The sequence below is a fragment of the Xyrauchen texanus genome, chromosome 13 (genome assembly GCF_025860055.1).
Source record: "Xyrauchen texanus isolate HMW12.3.18 chromosome 13, RBS_HiC_50CHRs, whole genome shotgun sequence".
Lineage (NCBI taxonomy): Eukaryota > Metazoa > Chordata > Actinopteri > Cypriniformes > Catostomidae > Xyrauchen > Xyrauchen texanus.
Genome location: NC_068288.1, coordinates 21616248 through 21638413, shown reverse-complemented (window position 1 = coordinate 21638413; position 22166 = coordinate 21616248). Strand labels below are relative to the sequence as shown.

The 22166-nt window shown below is 37.2% G+C and overlaps 1 protein-coding gene across 1 annotated transcript in view; it reads right to left on the bottom strand.

Annotated features, from left to right (window-relative positions):
• The window catches only part of LOC127653611 (kinesin-like protein KIF1A), a 74643-nt gene that overhangs the window by 17656 nt on the left and 34821 nt on the right, over positions 1–22166 (bottom strand). The window contains exons 20-37 of the mRNA XM_052140347.1: positions 21810–21990; positions 21659–21731; positions 19696–19786; positions 19402–19550; positions 19115–19293; positions 18408–18545; positions 14151–14269; positions 11660–11745; positions 11212–11347; positions 10567–10729; positions 9910–10000; positions 9693–9811; positions 9358–9413; positions 6694–6802; positions 6392–6458; positions 6192–6276; positions 4887–4992; positions 503–529 (exon numbers count right to left, since the gene is read on the bottom strand). Of these exons, the coding sequence (XP_051996307.1) occupies positions 503–529; positions 4887–4992; positions 6192–6276; positions 6392–6458; positions 6694–6802; positions 9358–9413; positions 9693–9811; positions 9910–10000; positions 10567–10729; positions 11212–11347; positions 11660–11745; positions 14151–14269; positions 18408–18545; positions 19115–19293; positions 19402–19550; positions 19696–19786; positions 21659–21731; positions 21810–21990 (1975 nt within the window). The remainder of the gene's footprint in view (positions 1–502; positions 530–4886; positions 4993–6191; positions 6277–6391; positions 6459–6693; positions 6803–9357; positions 9414–9692; positions 9812–9909; positions 10001–10566; positions 10730–11211; positions 11348–11659; positions 11746–14150; positions 14270–18407; positions 18546–19114; positions 19294–19401; positions 19551–19695; positions 19787–21658; positions 21732–21809; positions 21991–22166) is intronic.

Genomic DNA, 22166 nt, shown 5'->3' with positions numbered 1-22166 from the left:
CTAACATCTCCTTTTGTGTTCCATTGAAGAATAAAATAAGTCATACAGGTTTGGAATAACATCAGGGTGAGTAAATTATGACAGAATTTTCACTTTTGAACTTTACATTTAAAATGGGTTCAGTATCTTGACTTTGATCTCTACAACACCCCCTGTGAATGATACAGCCAAAAACGCAGCCCATACAAAGCCAAGCCATGCAATCCACAGTCACCTAGAGGTGCTATAAAATATCATACACAAAACATACAATACAGAACAGAGGCTTTGCACACGAAAGCATTTCCATGGGTGCCAAATTCTCTCACATTTTCAGAAATAGTAGAAGGGAAATAAATAGACAAACCAACATGAAAGCAGAAATAATATGAGAGCCAAATAAATTATGCAAACAATGATGGCGGTCGATTGGACAGATGGGCATGAAAATAAAAGGATGAAAAAATACACAATCTGTCTGTGTCTGATAAAATGAGAGGTAAGGGATTTGAAAGTAATATACCTAGGCATGTCGGAATCAAGAAACTGTCTGGAAAACACAAAACAACATTCTGTTAGTGAACTAGAGAAATGTCAGAATTTCTAAGAAGAAAGTTGTACAGAAAAGCTTGTGTTGAGGCCCAGATAGCTGAAACTGTTCTGCAGAGACTAGTTCATCACTGCAGACGCTTTGTTTCTAATGAGGTTTGCTTTTATGTTCAAGTATAGTGAGGCACACACAGCTGTCAAGGCCTCTACACAATTCTCTTGTGACTTCTTTGTCCTTGATCCTTTGCATTGGTGCATAATTCCAGCTTCAAAACATGGTTTTATGGGGGGTGTGGATTATTTAGTGAGGCCTTGTGGTTAAATCGCAGGAGAGGAGGTCACGACTGCTTAAAAAGCGACCTTCAAAAATGTATTTTATTCAGTAATTGTTTTGCATCAGTGGCATGCAGGTGCTGTGGGGTCTCAATAAAATCTAAAAGATGAGGCATTGGGACTTTTCAATTAAAGCGTTTCAAATCTGGATGCTGATATATGATGTTTTCTAAGGTGATGCCATAGAAAAGCATTGTTAATTTATGCTATGACAAAATGCTTTGTTAGGCTGCTTGTGTAACATGACATGAAAAATGTGGCCTCTTGACTACAGTTTCTGTCATGATAAGGATATGTTGATGATAAACTTTATTAGTAAAGTGTTTGACAGAATAAGTTGTTTAAATTGCTAAAAAGGGATACAGTAGTTCACTCAAAAATACAAGTCTGTCCTCATTTCATCCTTATTTTGTTCCAAACCAGTATGACTTTCTGTCTTCCAAGAATGTCAGTCCTTAACTTTCTGCCTAATCTCCCTCCTGTGTTCCTCAAAAGAAAGTTATATGGGTTTGGAACAAAATAAGGGTGAGTAAATGATGACAGAATTTTCATTTTTGGCTGAACTATCCCTTTAAAATGAAAACATCCTTCCTGAAGCACAATCAAATAAATCTGATTAAATATTTGCATGCAAACCACAACTGTGTGATGTGATCAGTAGTGATGTCAAGCACTCTATCCACTATGTGAATCAGTGAGCAGTGATTGGTTGAGATTAAGTGGCATAGTGTGGACAGATTGAATGAAATGAATAGATGAAGAATGGACACAAATGCAGACCAGCATCAGATGAGAAGACTTGCACAACTATCAAGGAGGTGAACTAGAGAACCATCTTTCAGTTGCCTGTCTGTCTGAAAATACTGCATTGCTTTATTTTCCCCCCAGATCCAGATTTGTAGATTCACGGAATTACATTTTTCTTTTGACCTTGTGACCTCCTTCAACGAGGCTGATAAAACCACATTTTGTCTTGGGATGGGAATGACAATTATGAGTTTCTTAAAGCAGAAAAAGAGCAGCTACATAAATTAGTCTGTTAGTCATGCATTTGAAGCATCTTGAACCATAGCTCTCCGGTTATGTCATGCAAGAGGCTCTTTGCAATGATTAAACTCAACGACCACAGAACCTGAGCATTATATTATACCCATACATTTATTTATTTTATTTGTATTATCTTTATTACTTTTTATCCCAAATTTGGAATGCCCAATTCCCAGTGCACTCTAAGTCCTCGTGGTGGCATAGTGAAAAATCTCAGTTGCCTCCACGTCTGAGATCGTCAATCCGTGCATCTTATCACGCGGCTTGTTGAGCACGTTACAGCGGAGACATAGTGTGTGTGGAGGCTTCACACCATCCTCCGCATCATCCACACACACCACGCACCCCACCGAGATCGAACCACATTATAGTGACCATGAGGAGGTTACCCCATGTGAATCTACCCTCCCTAGTAACTAGGCCAATTTGTTTGCTTAGCAGACCTGGCTGGAGTCACTCAGCACACCCTGGATTTGAACTCTAGGAGTGGTAGTCAGCTTCAATACTCGCTGTGCTACCCATTTATAAAAGAGGTGTGCAGAGAGATCGGTTGCACTGAAACATTTTAAGTACGTATCTAGAAGGCACTTTCCACAAATACAGTATACTTGTGTCCCATAATTGCTTTTTTAAAGCATAGAGGAAAAAATTATTTTGAAGCGAGAACTATTAGACATGCTATATAAACTATTATCTATAAAATCAAATTAACCTTGCATGAAAAGCTGCAAGTTTTAAACACATCAAAAGTCTGTATAGCCCTTAAATTTGTGATTTTGGTCGGTACCGCTTCAGAGGTCTTGAACCTCTTGACTGTATAACGAGTAGAATCATACAAAAAAAAAATACATAATCTGCTGAACTGATCAATTTAGCCTTATTAAAAAACAATAATAATAATTATTAATTTTAAGAACTAAACAACAAATCTAAATGATTTTAAACAAACATTGTCTGTAAATTATTAACTACAAAACAACTTTTAGTCCCAAATTAGCTAGCCCTTTATTAAGTGATAGATTATATTAGGCTTAATTGACAGCTCTGCTAACCCTGGTATAGTTTGTATCTTTATTTATTATTAATTATACATTAAACATGAATTGTTTTAATTTTCTATTAATGTATATTGCTAAAAACAACACACACAATTAAGGGTTTCAAACCGTATGGTATGTCCCAAAGTTTGGTTACAGCAATGCAAAAATTGCAAACCTTATTTAAAATTAATTTAAAATAAAACTTAAAGGTTAAAGGAATAGTTCACCCAAAAATCTCTCATCATTTACTCACCTCATACCATCCCAGATGTGTGTGACGTTCTATCATCTGCTGAACAGAAATGAAGATTTTTAGAAGAATATTTCAGCTCTTTAGGTCCTCACAATGCAAGTGAATGGGTGCCAAAATTTCGAAGCTCCCAAATCCACATAAGAGCAACTTAAAAGTACTCCAGATGACCCTGGTTGTTAAATCCATGTCTTAAGAAGTGGTATAGGTGTGGGTGAGAAGCAGATCAATATTTAAGTCCTTTTTGCTTCACTTTCACTTTCTCCTTCTGCTTTTGGTGATTCACATTCTTCCTGCATGTCATTACCTACTGGGCAGGGAGGTGAATTTATGGCAAAACAATCACTTAAATAGTGATTTCTCACCCACACCTATCATATCATGTCTGAACACATGGATTTAACCACTGGAGTCATATAGATTACTTTAATGCTGCCTTTGTGTGGATTATGGAGCATCAAAATTTTGGCATCCATTCACTTGCATTGTATGGACTTCGTATGGTACAGAGATGAAAAATTATTCTAAAAATTATAATTTGTGTTCTGCAGAATGAAGAAATACACATACACATCTGGAATGCCAGGAGGGTGATTAAATTATGAGAGAATTTTCATTGCTGGGTGAACTATTCCATTACATTTACATTTACATTTATTCATTTGGCAGACACTTTTATCCAAAGCGACTGACAAAAGAGGAAAACACAAGCAAATCATCTTAGGGAGACAGTGGTACGAAAAGTGCCATACTACAAAGTTTCACTATCATCAGAATAGTATACAAAACAGATTTAAGCGCAACAAGAATTGTATTTTGTGAATTTTTTTTTTTTTTTAGTGACTGGTTAAGTGCTCTTGGAAAAGATGTGTTTTTAGCCGTTTTTTGAAGATAGAAAGTGAGTCAGCTTCACGGATACAGTGTACATGTTTTATATGATCATTTGTTGAATAAGTAAAAATCACTTAATTTTATTTGCTTTTTTTAGATCCTTCTTGCACCCTATTCATGGAAAGTGCCAGAAATGTTTACATTGCTAGTGTACCATGTAAATCCTACAAGTCTAAATATATGGCATAAATATATGCACCAGTTGTCAGTCACCACAACGACCCTAAGAGTTATGGTATATTTTTGCAAAAGAACATATAATTGTGAATATGCTTCTTTTCTTTATCTAAGGCTGGCACAGTGGCTGTGCTGTTTGATTCTGAAGCACTCCCTTGTGACAGGCCTTTAAGAGCCGTTTGGAAGGCTTGCCTCACTGCTTCATTTCTCTTTGGCAAAAACTCATTGTTTTAAGTTGTGCAAAGAACTGTTTGTCAGAGGTTTGACTCCAGCTTTTAGATCATATGCCAATGCTGAGGAGAGAGTTGTATTAAGTGTAGCAATCACTAAAATGGAGTCCTGGTACTAAAAAGGCCGGAGCAGGAAACAGTCGAAATGAAGCACATCTGCTACTGACTGCTCAAGAGGACCCAGGCTTCACAGATAAAATAATATAATCCAAACATGCACTGTAAACAACTGTGGAAATATTCTTGAATACAAAATGTCAAGCAAACAACGTTTTCAGGGTGATTTGTGTGCCAAAGTACTATTAAACACGAGAACATTTTATTTGTAAACTTCTAAAGTGGTTTTCTGCTTTCTTGACGTCATGGTATGTATGAGGAGTTAGAAAGTACCTGTCATCTTGTGCTGGTTGGATGTATCCTGCAGACAGTATGTTGAGAGAGAGGATGTTGGGGTCTATGATTGTCTCATCTGCTTCGGGTGTATTCCGGATGCGTCCTATCAAATCCATATCAGAAAATTAGGTTATCGTTCTGGTTTAAAGGAATAATCCACCCAAAAATTATAATTCTCTCGTTATTTACTCACATGCCATCCCAGATGTGTATGATTTTATTTGTTCAGCAAAACACAAACAAAGATTGTTAGAAGAATATTTCAGCTCTGTAGGTCCATTCAATGCAAGTTTATGGTGGCCAGAAATCTGAAGCTCCAAGAAGCACATAAAGGCAGCATAAAAGAAACCCATTCAGCTCCAGTGGTTAAATCCATGTCTTCAGAAACGATAGGTGTGGGAGAGAAACAGTTCAATATTTAAGTCCTTTTTTACTATAAATCTCCACCTTTTACCAGCAATGACCAGTAGGTGGCGAAATACACAACAAATGGCAATTACCAAAATCAAAAGTAGTTGAAAATGTAGTTAAAGTGGAGATTCAATGTAAAAAAAAGGTCTTAAGGTGCACTCTAATTTTTTCCCCATTAAAAAAGTTTTATTCCTAAAGAAATTAATTGTAAATTTGAAATATATGTATAAAATCATGAGTACTCACATGAGATGAGGACTTCAGTCATATCAGTAACCTTATAAAAGCAGATTTATTCTACATGGGGCAGGGGTGCCCTCATGGGGGCTGCCATTTTAGAATCACATGATCAGCTAAATACTCCTCGCTTAATCTCAGTAACCCTCTTGTTATTGAACACTTTCACTCTTGGATTAAATTAATCATGGCTGATTGTAATTTTTATTTTCTACAATGGTATCTATAATTGAAAACTATTGATTTTGAATGATGCTGCATCCACACCACTAGGTGTCACTGTAATTCCAAGATAACAGGAGAAAAAGTTACTGAGTGCACCTTTAAATATTGATCTGTTTCTTACCCAAACCTATCATATCATTCTGAAGACATGGATTCAACCACTGGATTCATATGGATTACTTTTATGCTGCCTTTATGTGCTTTTGGAGCTTAAGAGCACTGGCCACCATTCACTTGCATTGTATGGACCTAAAGAACTGAAAATGTCTTCTAATAAAAAAAAATTGTGTTTTGCAGAAGACAGAAAGACATTCACATTTGAGATGGCATTAGGCTGAGTACATGATGTAAATTAATTTATTTTTGGGTGAATTTTAAACTAAAAGCAAAAGGTTTCAATTTAAAGTTAGAATTTGAGCCCCAACTCACCAACAACCAGCTCTCGCACTTCCTTCCACTTAATATCTCTTCCTGTCTCATGTACAATCGTGATTGTCACTCTCCTTTGGATGCCCTGTTTTGTAAATATCATATTACAATATTCAAATTTTATAATACAGAGTATAGGACAATAGGTACGCAGGTAGGAAAAACAGAATAAAAAAAGAGAAAAGAATATTTCCCAGTACCTGATGTAACATGAATGTACCATGGCAGGGCATGCCCACTCTGTGATCCACTACAGCTGGGATATAGCTGCAAAAGAGATAAACAGTATGTCAAGTAAAATAACCAGCACTTTCAAGCTTACCTGGGTCTAAAAAACACACAAAATAGAACCAATAGATTTATTATTAGCTATGTTATAGTACTTTTTAAGAATGCCTAGCTTAGGGTGTGCTAAAAATAATCACGGTTCCTTTGTTTCACTGGTTGTTTGAGACATTAATCAAATTTACTCAGTGTGGATCTGTTCAGACAAGATACTCACTCTCCATTGGCCTCAAGCTCACAGATTTCAAAGAAGACCATCAGGTCATATTTACAGTGGCACGGTCCTGCTGTGGGTCGTGTGAGAGCTGTCAGTTTGGTAGCAGGTACTATGCAAAAAATAGAGAAAGACAGAGAAAAACAGAGAATAAAATCAGTATTGAGCTAGTCTTATACCAAAGGATATTAACACTCAATGGCAGATGAGAGGGATACTAATTTCATAGGAGAGAAGAAGATATGAATCACAGTATGAGAGGAGGAATAGTTTGTAGTTAGAGAGGAGCAGGATTGGGAGATCAGGGTCCAGTTTAAAGGCACACTGCTGTTAGAGTGAATAAAGTCATGTGAATAACAGTGATCCCTTAACATCTGCGCATGCCAAGTTGAACTCAAACTTAACTAGTACAAATCCTAACAAATTTGTATTTTAAGCTAATTCAATTTTTAACTGTTTTAACAAATCAGTGAATCCCTGTTGAAATAAATAAATAAATATTGGGTAGATTAAGCTGGTCTTCATGGACTCCCAGCTTAACCAAGTGGTGTTTATCTATTTCAGTCAGCTGGTCTCCTAGCCTGACCAGGTGAAAAGTGCCTAAAACCCCTCTAAAACCATCAAAAAAGACCATCCTAACCACCTTAGGCTGGTTTAAGCATTTTTGTTTTCAGCAAATAAATGTAATAAACAGGAACCTCATAATATTAATAACAACCCAAATCTAATATGTTAGGTTTAGATCTGGCAGATGTTAAGGGACTACTGCACCATCAAGCTCAGTTTCAATAAATACACCCAGTTTTACACATGCAGTGATACAGTCTTATTCCAGTACTGTTCATCAATTTATTTATATTATATGGTGTCAGAGAGAAATGCCACAACTGTTCATCTGCTTGATGAGGTTTGAATGGAGAGACTGAGGGAGAGAAAAAGACGTACAGTACATCCACACAGAGTATTTGTGGGCCTAAACACAGTCACTGGAACAAAGCGTCTTTCAGTCCGTCAATGCAGAGAGCGTTTGTGTGACTCCCTGTAGAATGAAGGAAATAAGTAGACACTTTCTCTAATATTGAAAAACTGTTTAATAAATGGGTCATATCCTTAATGTTTTTTCCCTCATTTCCACTTATAATGTTCATTTTCATTATCATTTTGCACCCTCTCTCTGACCCTTAGAATTGGTAAGTATTTAGTTTTCTTTTTGTAGACATCTGCATAAAAGGCCTCTTTGCAAGTGAAATGAATAACAGCTATTATTCAAGCACCGCGAATTTCCTTCCATGCCCATTATAGCCCATTATTGCTTGCACTGCCACATCCTTCAAGGCTTCAGCAGCCTCTTTGCAAAGCCTGCACTGAAATGTAACAGGTTCACAAAACAATCCATGCTACAAGGTGCAACTGGGCATACCCAAACTAAAGTAATTCTTTCCTAATGCTGAGGTCCTTCTGAAGAATATGCAGAGCAGTAGGTGCTACACACAGTTGATTCACTGCATTGCATTGCCTACAGCCCATTTACACTACCAAATTCTTATGAATGGGCAGTCTTCATCTATGACGACATTGCTTGATGAGGAATGGAATACACAATATGATGCAGAAGGTGCAATAACCAGATAAAAACCTCAGAATTAAATTGCAGTTGACCCAGCCCATTAGCGCTTTATACGCAATGTTTTGCCAAACCCACTTGCGCCTAGACTTAGCGCATGCTTGCATGAAAATATCAAAAACTTATGGCCTTTCCCACTGACTTTGTGTGAATGACATATCACATAGAGCTGTGCTTTAGGCATAGCACTCTTACAATAGGGCCCATTATCTAACTGTGATTGAGGAGACCAAAACTGAATAGACATGGTTGATGTGTTTGGAAAAGAGACGTATTTACAGTTTAGTGTCAATAAATTACTTTTGGACTACGGAGGAAGTTTTGAGTTCTGAAAGTGATTTTTAAGGGTACTCTAAAAATAATCAAACTCTTTTATTTAAAATAAAACAAGGAAAATATGGTTTCTCGTATAATATGACCCCTTTAAGAATTGACGAGGACCTGAACACTGTTTGATTGAAATGCAATGATATCAGACTTGGATCAGACTTTATCTGAAAATGTAATCCCAGTGCATTAGACAGACTAGAGGTTTAGTTCCAGGGACATTCTTTGGCCTTATTTACTCGTAACCATTACAGACCCGGTTTCTGTGCTTTTATTACTGAACAGATAGACAAGGGTGGGGCCGGCAGTCTGGCTTGCTCCTCCCCCTCTAGGAGGTAGGAAACAGCCATGCCTGCTGCATTGAGGGCGTGGCTTGACAGCGAGTCCACCAGAGCCCCATTGAAGACCTCTGGCAACAGGTAGCGAATCAGCTCCAGGTTCTTCTCTCGCTCAGGAGGGGTTTCATTATCTGCGGCTACACCCACCACCAACAACAAAGACTGTGACATGGGCATATGGACCCCAAACAACAACATAAATAAAGCCAACAACATAAATAAAGCCAACATAAATAAAGACGAAAACAAGATTATCTGCTAAACAGTTTTAGACTCAAACCTGATTTGGCAAGTGCTTTATGTTTTAAAAACTTTTGAACATGCAGTGGCCTATGGGGTGAAAAGGGGTGGCTTCTATGTTAATAGGAGATTTCTCACCTGGTTTGGAAAGGGGCATGACTCTCGGGAACTGCCGCCTACATGGACGGAACGGGCTGAAAAAAGACAAATTATCAAATGAGCTGGGGATGAGTGAAGACAGTTGTAGCATGTATTAAAGGGATAGTTCTCCAAAAAATGAAAATTCAGTCATCGACTGATGTTGTTTCAACCCCTATGACTTCCTTTCTTATGAGCCTATTTTGTGTTCCACAACAGAAAGTCATGCATATTTGGAACAACATGAGGGGGAATAATTGATGACAGAATTGACATCTTTGGGTGAGCAAATATTTTATTAAGAGTTGTAAATATGAAATATGTCCAGGACCTACCTAATGAGATCCTTGCAGAGCAGAGGGAAAGGCTGCTTCTGGTAATGTCCAAAGACTTCAAACACGATTGGCTGAGTCTTTATGTACTCTATAAAAGACTTGGTCACCTCCACGGCAATCTGGAAAATTAGAGAAACAAGTGTTTTACCCTTTTACGCAGCCTAATAAAACAGTATGATGTGGTGCTGTGTGCTGCAGTGTTAAGTGTAGATCTTACATTCTGCACATGATAGAAGCCAAGTGGTGGACCACGTCCAGTGTTCTTCAATGGTTCTGTGGAAAACGCTTCATCGTGCCTGTGAATAAAACTACAAACGAGGAGTTAATAAAAGTAAATTAGATATAAAATTTTAGATACAGAGAAATTACACTGTCTTTTAAGGTGCACTCAGTAAAGTTTTGAATATGCCATCTTGAACTTACACTGATCCCTAGTGGCATGGATGCAGCATCATTCAAACTCAATCGTTTTCAGTTAAAGATGCCATTACAGAAATTCATTGTTCACATCAGCTATTATTACTTTAATCTGTGAGTGAAAGTGTCCAATAACATGATGGTTACTGAGAATAAGCAAGTAGCATTCTGCTGGTCATGTGATTCTAACATGGCAGCCCCCATGTGGGGACCCTCTCCATGTAGAATGAAACTGCCTTTATAAACTTACTGATATAACTAGAGTCTTCATCTTAAGTGTACCTTTAACCTGACAAAAGTTCACGTACATTGACAAACACATGGTTTTAATGGAAAATGCTTTTGAAAAGACCAGTGTAGAGCAGCATACATTTACATACTGGTCTTTTCAGCATGGAAGTATTTCTTTAGGAAACAAACTTTTTCATTTAGTTTAGAATAGAATAATTTCACTCACTTGAACTGGCAGAATATGTCTGCATACTCTGCAGATATGCTTGACGCCTGCAGCACAGTAACTCTGAATGTGAAGACATCTCCAATCCTCAAGTGATCTAGAGCTCCGTCGAGTATGCCATCAAGACCTGTTTTGACAGGGCTGTCCAGCTCCTCTGGGTTAGCTAAGACAACAACATGAAATAAAAATGTCTAGTGAAAAAAAAGAGAAAACTCCATGGGATAGCTGAAGCTGGCATATACTGTAGACACATATACACCCACACACACATTTACTTAGCAATTTAAATTGTGACATACCATAGACTAGATGATAGACTATGTGATAATTACAATTAGTATGGAGATTAACCATAAGCCACACCCTAAAAGAAAACGTTTAGCATTTTTGAATAAAAAAGGTTTTTATTTATGGATAATTTTACTAAAGGGAGGTTTTTTCCAGATTTAGCTTGCATTTGCAGACAAGCATGTCCCTGAACTACTTCATAGCAAAGTACAAACACACACACACTTAGGTCATGCTTTCAGATTAAACCTGAAAATTTGGCACATTTAACAGTACATATGGGAGAAATTATGTAATCAAACAAACATTAAAGATGCTCACATGTTCCAAAAAGAACACAAGCATTTTTGTTTTTACCTGCACAGGTATTATTGTTGACCTCATCTGCTGACAGACTCATCTCTACATTCTGACCCTCCCCTTCCACAATCCGCAGTTCCTCCTGAGAAACCCCATCACGGGACAGACCAGTAGGGCAGGACTCTGATTGAAACTGCTCAGCAGGAAACGGAGTCACCAAGTCAGTTTCAGTCATATAAATACATTGATAAGAACAGCATATGTTGTGTTTTTTAGATGCTGAACCCAGTAAAGAATACTGCTGTGATGGTTTGTCCCCAACAGGATGCTTAATTATCTTGTGCAAAACCAGCTTTACAAGATAGACCAGCACCAAACCAGCATAAAACACCCAGGACAGATGCTCTTGTCAGTTAGTATGTCAAGTGGACCTTGCAGATTCCATAGTGTGCTTCATTATGTAATTTGTTATTTTTAAGTGTTTAAATGTTTTAAAAAAAATTACCTTCTCAAACTGCTGGTCTTCAAATGAAATCTTGGCGGTCCCTGACTGTCTGACACCAGAGCCGTAGTCTGGTGCCTCCTCATCAGCTGGAGGAAAAACCAGAGCACCTTCACATCACTTCCTCACGAAGTCACACAAAAAGTGCCCTTCAGATAGACAATCTCCAGTGCTTAATTCACCCTCGCCCAAAAAATCCCCCAAGAACCTGTTTCCTATTTCCATTAAACCATATCTAATAGTCAATATCCATATCCATAGGCGAAATCGTGGGGGTCAGGACCCCCCCATCTGAGGGTTGTCCCCCTAAAATATAATTAAAATATGTGTATTGTAAATAATATAATGATATATTCTTAAAATAATTGTTTAAGAAATAAAATAATACAAATGCAAATGGGGCAACAACAAAAAAAAAACTTGGTGTCCCCTTAAAAAATTGCTCTTGAGAATTGTTATGTTTATTGTCCCCCTGTTTTCACTGTCACGTTTATGTCACCTTTCATTGTGGTCCACCCCGCGTTTTCCGTTTCACTCTCGCCAGTCGCGTCCCATGTCACTCTTCTTTGTTGTCCGTCCCGTGTTTTCCGTTTCACCGAACACGCTCCCTGCCATGTCTTCCTTGTTGCCCGCCTGTGTTTCTCTGTCTCTGTTAGAACTACACTTCCCTTCGTCCTCACTCCTCATCACCGCTGTCACAGCGTAATTGTCCACACCTGTTCGTGATTTTGTTATCACCGTGTCCGGTCTATTTAAACCCGCTTGTTTTCCCGTTCCTTTGTCGTTTGTTGAATGTTGTTGATGTTCGCTCCCATGGCTGTGTTCCCGTGTTTCAAGTTCTTGTGTTTTCGTGTTTTGTTTTCATTTTGCCCATCGTGGTAGTTTTGTTTGTTCGTGTCTGTTTGTTTCCATTCATTTCAATAAAACCCGCGTTTGGATCCATCCGCATTCATAACACCCCCCCAACATTTTGATGACATTTTCGCCCCTGTCCATATCTAACCCTTGAATCAAAAAGTTTTGATTCTAGATTAGTGGTTCTCAAATGGTTGATCAAACCCAAAATGGTTAGTCTGTTCTGATTGGGTACAAAATGCAAAATGCAATTGTGCATAGTTAGGACAGCAAAATATATAGGCTTATTGATTTTTTAGAGGGAGGAGAAAACACATATTTTGCTTTTATGTCAAAGGCATCTGATCAAACTCTATGGTATTTTTTATACTTTCTCTAGAGAAGCCAAATTAGGTACGCAGATGCAGCATGGACAGGTTGCGAGACATGCATTTATCCTAGAAAATCCTTAATTAACAAAGAAAATAAGACCCAAACTACATTATATATAAGTTCATACACAAGTTTGTACTGACCATAATGTGTTTTGTGTGGTGATTTTTTTATTTAATACATACAGTATAATTAACAAAAAGAATGATACTTTTTATTTATTGATTTTAGAGGCATTTTTGTACAATAAGGTTGTATTGATTAACATAAAATAAATGTTCCGTGATCAAAACAAGTGAAGCTCAAATGACAGCATTTGTGGCATATTATCACAAAAATGAATTGTGACTCGTTCCTCCTTTTCTTAAAATATAAAAAGCAAAAATCAAGGTTACAGTGAGGTACTTACAGTGGAAGTGAATGGGGGCCTATTTTTTAACTGTTTCAAAAGTATAGCCACAAAACATAAAGGATAAGAGTGTAAACATGATTTTAGTGTGTTGAAGTCACTTAAACTTTTCTGTGTAAAAGTTATAGCCAATTTTACAACTTCGCTACCATGCAAACCCTAAAGGACTAAAAATGACAATTTAAACAACTTTACAGCTACACAATGTACACACAGTACAAATAATACACAAGTTTTAACAGAAGAATTAATGCATGTGCTTTTATGAAATTATAAGCTTGACATTTCTGTTTAAACCCTTAAAAATTTTTTTTGACACATTCACTTTCATTTTCCCCATTCACTTCCATTGTAAGTGCCTCACTGTAACCTCAATTGTTGCTTCTTTTTTTTTTTTTAAGAAAAAGGAGGAACGAGTTGAAATAATTTTGTGTGGTAATCAACATTATGCTTCAAATGCTGTCGATTGTTCTTAAATTGTATTGAACCCGGAACATTTTTTTACTTACCTGCATTAGTTAACATGAACTATGAAAAATACTTGAATTGTTAATGTTAATGCATTATGAACTAACTAACATGAACAAACCATTGTTTGTTCATGATCCCTAATGAATTTACTAATGTTAACAAATAGAGCCTTATTGTTAAGCGTTACTGTTTACTTTTGTATGATAAACAAATTTGGGTTTCCACTTTAGTCCTAAAGCAAAGCCAGTTGAAAACCACTGATGTATACAAAAAAGTGATGCAGGATAATGAAAAGGGAATATGTGCCACTCACCAGAGTGTAATTAGAACTGGAAACATAAGTTATATTTATTTGTTTCTGCAGGATATTTGCAGTCCTAACCTTACCTGATATGGCCTGTACAGCGACTCTGAGGAAACCTTTGACCTCGCCCTTCTCACTGACAATGGCGATCCGATGCACAAGGGGCACAGGATAGAGCAGATTACTTAAATACACAAATGCCCTGGAGAAGAGAGAGGATAGGAACATATTTCAGATTGAAGTAAAATAACACATTAAGCAAAAGGGGGAAAACACAACATTGAGAAGCAAAGCAACTAAACACAGGCAGGGACTGCTGCGGCCCTGGGCAGCTTGAAGATCAGGATACAAATTCCTGATTTTTCCTCAAAGATCAGGATCCATACTTTAAATCAGGAAGGTTATTTAGGCTAGCTTTTCTTTCTTTTTTTTACCCATTTATATACTGTTTTTAGACCGTTTTTTTTTTTTTTTTTTGGTGAGTTTATGGAGCATGGCATTGGTGTGAAACCAAAAAAAAGGCTAATGTTTATATGCATACTGTATAGTTAAATGTGTATACATTATATAAATTGATGGTTTGTCTGAGCGATGATATATCCGTTATGAACATGCGGAGTGACTGAATATGTAATTGTGTAAAAGAATATGACCCTGTCTGTGGGCTATTTGTATAATTTAATGTACTCATCCATGATCCAAACCAAAAACAGGTATATTGGTATGTTTTCCAAAACCCAGAGATTGAGATTCAACATTTAATTAAAAATTCTATATAGAATAAATAACATTGATAATCATAATTAATACAATTTTAAACCCCAGCCCTAACTCTGTTTCCCCTTCATCCATATGCCGTCAAGGACTACATTGCCCATTCGCTGAGGTTAAACATTAAATAATATGGCTGTGCTGAATAAAACAAGGAATTTGGTGAGGTGCAAAAAAGCATGCTTTGGACAAAAACGTGTTTTTAACTGATTCAAAGGGTGAGAAAGCTAACAAAAAATGTACAGTACTGGACATTGCAAGCTAGAACAGAAAATACCAGTATTAAACACCCCAACATAAAAGCATACAATGTACTTACAGTAAGATGCTGCAAAAAGCAGTTGTACTGTCACATGTGCAGCATGTTGCAACTTAAAGGAGTGAGCCAATTCATCAAAGGTTTCCATGTAAAATGTCACCAAAAATGGTTGAAATAAGGCATATGATCTCACATGCCCAGAAGAGAGACAGCTGTGCTAGAAACCAGCTCTTTCATCTTGAGATATGTGACCATTCTGAGTAACCATACTGCTGTTTTACAGGAACCAATTGGTTTGTCATTAGATGAATAGTTCATTTTCATTCATCAGACGTTCATGCCATGTAAAGAAAATCTGGTCTTGTTTGTTTCTGAAGAATAAAAACAAACAGCTAATATGAGTGTTTGAGATAATGGCACTTCAAAGTTGACGGACTCCTTTGAAGAAGCGATGCGGTGCATTTAGAGCGGGGACACAGACCTTGATGTGACACAATAAGTGTAGCTGTTTCGGGTGGTTGAGCTGAGATCGAGCCAATTCTGATTTCAGTTATCAAAGTCATTAGGCTGGAATTAAATGCAAAAGCTCAAGGTGTGTGCCCAAAGCGATTGGATGAAAGTAAAATGTATGACAATGAGAAAAGATAGGGGTGGAGTCCAGACATGCTGACTAAATCCAGAAAATTCAGAAAAGTGATCTCTTTAATGCCTCAGTTGTTTCTACAAGACAATGAGATCAAATGGAGACTTCTGTCTCCGGGTTTTCAGATATTTCTACTGAGCAAAATACCTTAATATCATATGTATCTCTATAAGAGTACTGAACAATGTCACAAACTGTGCTTAAATTGGCTACTAGAAGATACTAAATTCATAGATTTCAATAACACAAACATTTCTCATCAAATCAAAAATGGGCTATCTACAATAATGTTTTAGCTCAATACTCATTATAAAAACTTGTTTATTTTTTTGCTTCTATTTTTATTTCTCCAAAATAATTTTAGGAGAAACATCTGAGACAAAATTGATACTTGTGAACTCAATTAATGGTGCACTCAGTACATTTTATTTTTTTAAGTATGTCGAAGTGGTTTATATTGGCTTACACTGATACCTAGTGACATAAATGCTGCAACATTCAAACACAGTAGTTTTCAGTTACCAATGCGTTACAGAAATTCACTATGCACAGTAAACCAGGATTATTTGAATCCAGGAATGACAGTTTCCAATAACTGTGCAGTTACTGAGATGAAGAGTAGTCTTCAGCTGGTCATGTGATCCTAACATGGCTGCCCTCATGAGGGCACCCCTCCCCCATGTAGAATAAAAGAGCTTTTATAAGGTTACTGATATGGCTGGAATCTTCATTTCATGTGTGTGGTCATAATTTTATATACATTTTTCAAAATTACTATTCTGGTCAAACTTTTTAATTGAGTTTTAATAAAACATTTTAATTGAGGAAAAAATAAATAAGGCCTCTATATCATGTATGTTGATAGAGAAAGGGTCTACTTTCACCAAGTTTACTTCATATCTCTGTAAAAGTGGGTGTCAAATTCAGTTTTTGAAAATCTATACACAGCTGGAGTTTTTCTGAATCACCTACAATTTATTTGACAAACTTCACTCACAAACTATAGAGCATGACACACTCAGACTTGAAATATTTAATCAATCTTAGTGTGTGTTTGTGTCTGTATGCTATCTTCATATTTGCATGCATCTGTTCTTTTTTCTGTCCTTTACTTACTGTACATGTGTGTAAGTGTAGTGCTACATCACGTTTAACCTATACAAAAGGCTACTATATATACACGTGTTAGTGTGATTTCTTTGTGTGTGTTTATATAATGTGCAATAAGATTGTAAGACAACATAAATAACCCAGCAGTCTCAGTGTGAAAGAGCTAGTTTCCTTTCCCAGCATGCTCCTGAAACCTCACCAACCTTCCCACTACACTGAACAATGGTGAGCGATTGTAAAACGGGTCCTCAGCTTTGTTGGAGCTTCTGCACAGCTCTCCCTCATCATCATCCTTCACATCCTCCCCCTCCTCCTCAAAATCCGAACATGTGTCATCCGATAAGAAATCATCGTCAAAGTCGTCCAACTGTGTCCCCACCTTCTTGTCGGGCCATGACTGGACCAGCTCAGTGAGTTCAGAGGTCGAAGTGGGCTCAGAGTGGGTGGGGGAGGAGTTGGGGTCACTCGCTTGCTCACTAAGGCATGTGGAGAAAAGGGGGTTTCTGGTGTAGCCAAAGACACGGGAGCCCAGTTAGTAAGAGGGGCATGCTGAGTTTATTTTTATACTCGCAAGTGGGTACGCACTAATAATTGGCCAAGAGTCAGGGAGAGTTACAAGATATACAGCCTTTAAGAAAATAAATAAATAAATTGTAAAAAACTGACCTGATAGCCATTATATCTGAAACAGTTTTGAAATATGAACTGCAGCCTATTTAAGAGGATGGTCCGTCCTTACTTTTTAAAGACCCCATGAAGTGAACCCATGTCTGTTAGTTCTGAAGCTATCTATATGCTAGTATACTACTAAAAGTATACTACTGGGAGGGCTTCTGAAGTGATAAGGTAAAGTATGTGTTGATGTGTTGTTGTGGAGGCTGTCAGATGCAAATGTCTACCAGAGTGTGACATCACAATGTGGAGGAAGTAGAGAATGAGTCATTTTAGAAGCTTGGTTTCAACAAATTCTTAAGTCTTACAGTATGTTTTTATAGTACAATGACCTCTTAAATGTCAAAAGATCAAGGAAAATTGTATTTGTCAAGTCAAGACCCCTTTAAAACAATGTAAAGGCAAGGTTTAGCAAATCTATTCAATAGAGCAGTTCTGTAATAGAAAGGCCCAGGGAAAATGTGTGACCTCATTTGAATTTGCACAGAGAATCGATTGCATGCTCTTCTGAATAAAGCAGCATCAAAAGCCAATCCTAAAAATTGTGTGAGTAATAACTCTAGACTATGTCCTCAGAGGAATGAACACTCTCAATGATGTACATCCTCTAGAAAACAGCTTTTAGCAGAAGCTTTTATTGTATTTCCTCTTCTCAGAACTTGCCCTGCCCTGCGATATGCTCTACTTTTAAAAGTAGACAAATACGATGAGAATTGCTGCTTAGTATATTGGATTACATTCTGCATATCTGAAATACTTTGTTACAATGGGCTATTCAAATACATGTGTCATTTGAAGAGAGGATAAAATCTGCCAGGAAGCATTCTGTAGTGAAACCCAGTTGGTTTATCTTTTCATGCTCTTACATATAACCTAACAACTCACCTTCCAACCAGACGGAACCAAGGGAACCGGTCGTAGAAGGGATCTCCTCCTGTCAAGACACTGTCACAGTCATCCAGAGCATTGCTGGGCACCTCAGCAGCACGATCATACATCTCCCTCATCAGGTCCAGCCTCTGCCTGCAGGGGGCAGCATTACACATCATTTAGATGGCATACAACTACATACTGTGACAAATTAAAATAAAACTTATGTAAGGGAGGATGTGCAGTTATCATGTCATTATTCCAATAAAACCCCCATATATGGTGATCCGGTTTTGTATCATCTTGAAGATGTTTATTTTGTCATAATGACCAGCTGGTTGTACATTAGCAGCTATTACATGGCTTCTTGTAATGAGACAAATAAGTAAATAAATGGACATTAAATATATATATATATATAAATGAAATTAATTAATTATGTAATAAAAAGAGACTGAAGAGAGACATGAAAGTATCATAATATAAGATTCCTTTTGCCAGGTACAGTTTGATCAACAGTTTTTCTGTTATTATACAAAACTATTCCCCCGCAGAATGCAGCGATTGACAAATCAGTTGCATAACAAGAAATAATAAAATATATATATATAGGGCTTAAATATACTAGGCTTGAAACTCAAGGGTGAAGTTATATAAAGCTACACTCAGTAAAGTAAAAATTTTTAACATCATAAAGTTATGTAAATAAAATAAAAAAGTACCTGAGCTTCTCCAGTGTCCAGTAATGCGTGGCTCCATTCTTCTGATCTTGGACTTCTACAGCCACAATGGTGCGAGGGAATGGGCTCTTCTCCCGGTCTTTGGTAGCCTCAGGTAGTAACAGGTCAGGTGGAAGAGGAGAGTACAGCGTGTCTGTCAATAATGCAAACTGGAACTGAACCTGTGAGGGAATGTAAGATTACCGGTAAGTCAATCAGTTATGATGTTGTCATATTTTATAGGTTTAAATGAGTGATTCAGCACTTTCTAATTTCACCAAAGCTTTCACCTTCTTCTTAAGCTCCACACTAATGGCATTGGCCTCCTTGAGAAAGATGGCATTGCCCCAGAGCAGGTCTCTGAGGGATGTGAACTGGTAACATCTCCATTTACGGAATGCCCACAGTGCTTGTTCTCTCTCTCTCTCGGTCCATTGCACTGTGGATAAAAGAAGTCATACTGTAGGCAATAGGCTCAATGCTCAAGGGTTTCATTTGGGTCATTCAGTCTAGTTCAGGCTACCATTTACAGTACAAAACTTTTTGCCATTCCGTTTTGCAATCTACAGTACATATAATCTCACCCTCCTCCTCAGGTTCATCATTTTCTTCTGCTAGGTCAGGGTAACATCGATCAACCTGCTTCTGGAGGGCTTCTAGTTTGCTCTCATAGTCCTGGAAAAGACATTGAAATAAACTCTCAATACAGATATTCTAGTGTAAAACTAATAATAAAGTTATAAGTATAGGGACAAAGTTTAAGGTAACAAACACTATTACAATGATGAAAACTAGCAGTGAGAAAATATTTTTGTTTAGTATTAATGTGTACTATAATTCAAATGTAAACTAAAGAGAATTAATAAGAAATTACTTTAGATTTGTTATTTTTAAACAGTGCTTGATGATCATTGGTTTATTCTGTCAAAAAGAGAAAGAAAAACAAGAAAGGGGCAATCGATGAAGACAGCATGTACTGTGCTATGTTGTTGTGAATATAACTTTGAATGTGAACTTTAAAAGGTCATTTGTAATAATTGTTTTTGCATAATGCAGTTTCTTGTAACTTGGCTTGTGTTTTTATCATTGGCAGATATAATTTGTGGTTTTATAAGACATGAAATATTAAATTATTACCTTTCTGAAAAAAGAATAGAGAAAGGAAAAGTAAAAAAACAACAAAAAAAAAACACCAAAGGAATAAAAAGAATTTACAAATGCACCACAAAAACTAAACTGAAACAATAATAAAAAAAACATAAACATTAAAAATATATGATATTATAATAAAATATAAAATAACCTTGATAGGCACCAATTTGTAGGGTATAACAGGGCTAAAGGCACACCTTAAGGAACACTTTCTTTTTTAGTGTATCAATGTTTAAGAAATAAATGTATTTTTATTGAATATTGATGGAAAACCTTAATTTGTGTGAAAATAAAGAACAAAAGTTTTGAATAAAACTAATTTTTTTTAAAGTGGCGGCGAGGTGCCCCCCCACACCTGGTAACTCACTTGGGGTAAAAGGCTAGTTTCCAATATTTATAGGGAACAGTTTGTCAACTTATGCAAACATAAGAGACCGCAACATGCTTTTTTTGTATCATTCAAAATAACCAGTTCAGAAATGGGTGCATAATTTCTGGAGGTTTTTCTCTCCCCAATTTGGAATTCCCAATGCACTCTACATCCTCATGGTGGCGTATTGACTCGCCTCAGTCTGAGAGGCGAAGGACGAATCTCAGTTGCCTCTGCGTCTGAGGCCGCCCGTCTGCGCATCTTATCACGCGACTTGTTGAGCGCGTTACCGTGGAGACAGCGCGTGTGGATGCCCACGCTGTTCTCCACAGCATCCACCTACAACTAACCACACGCCCCACTGAAAGCACACAACATTATAGAGACTACAAGGAGGTTACCCCATGTGATTCTACCCTCTATAGCAACCGGGCCAATTTGGTTGCTTAGGAAACCTGGCTGGAGTCACTCAGCATGCCCTGGATTCAAACGCGTGACTCCAGGGTTGGTAGTCAGCGTATTTACTTGCTGAACTACCCAGGCCCCCATTTCTTGTTAATTTCAATCACATTTAGCATTTCATAACATCTCAGTTATTCTATAAACAAATTAATCTCCACTTTAATTGGATCAATCATTGTGAGACCACTTTGAAAAATGTTCATAATAAATCTATTTGCCATAATGTGTTTTAAAGTGACCTTTAGCCTCTGCAATATGGGGGGCTTTCACCTACTGGACAGTTATTGATTTTCATTAGCTAAATACATTTTCAACATTTTCAAAAATTATGAAATATTAGATCACATGACCACAAAATAAAACTTTAGACATTACACACAATGATCTCATGGAAAAGGAGACTTTGGCAGTGCAAAGTGTCAAAATAGTGTTTAAGAAAGTCCTGTGGTAGTTTTTGTTTCTATTTAGTGTTTCGGAGGAAATAAAATCAAAGGAGCCTTTTAGTCTTCAGGGAGTCTTCAGCCCCATTGTGCCCTACATTTTATGTCAGCTATTTCACTTACTAATCTCTGTTGCTCCAGCAGATTGTTGGCCTCTTCTCTTTCCTTGCGATACTGATCTTCAAGTTCCTGCAGTCTGTACATACAAAGAGCTAATGAGTCAAGCAATACAATCTTAGTTTTGAACTTCTGTTATCCTTAATTTTTCTTCTACCTCTGATCCATTTCTTGTTTCATATCAATGCCCTGTTTCTCAAGCAGTTCTCTTTGAGCAAACGCCCAGTCTACAGGCTCCATCGGAGTCTCGCTACACGGGGTCCTCTCACGTTTCTGACGGGCCTGCTCTGGATGGTTAAAGCGGAACACGTGGCTCTTGCCCAGAATTATTCGATTCCCTATAAAAGTTCAATGGGTAAAGATGTCAATGAATGAAGTCTCTCTGATTAGAATTGGAAACTCTTTTCCCTGACAATAGTGATACCACTTCTTTTATGTTCAATCTGATACCAAGTGCTATCAAGGCCAATTTCGATTGTATACATCTATGTATACAATATATCCAATATGATAT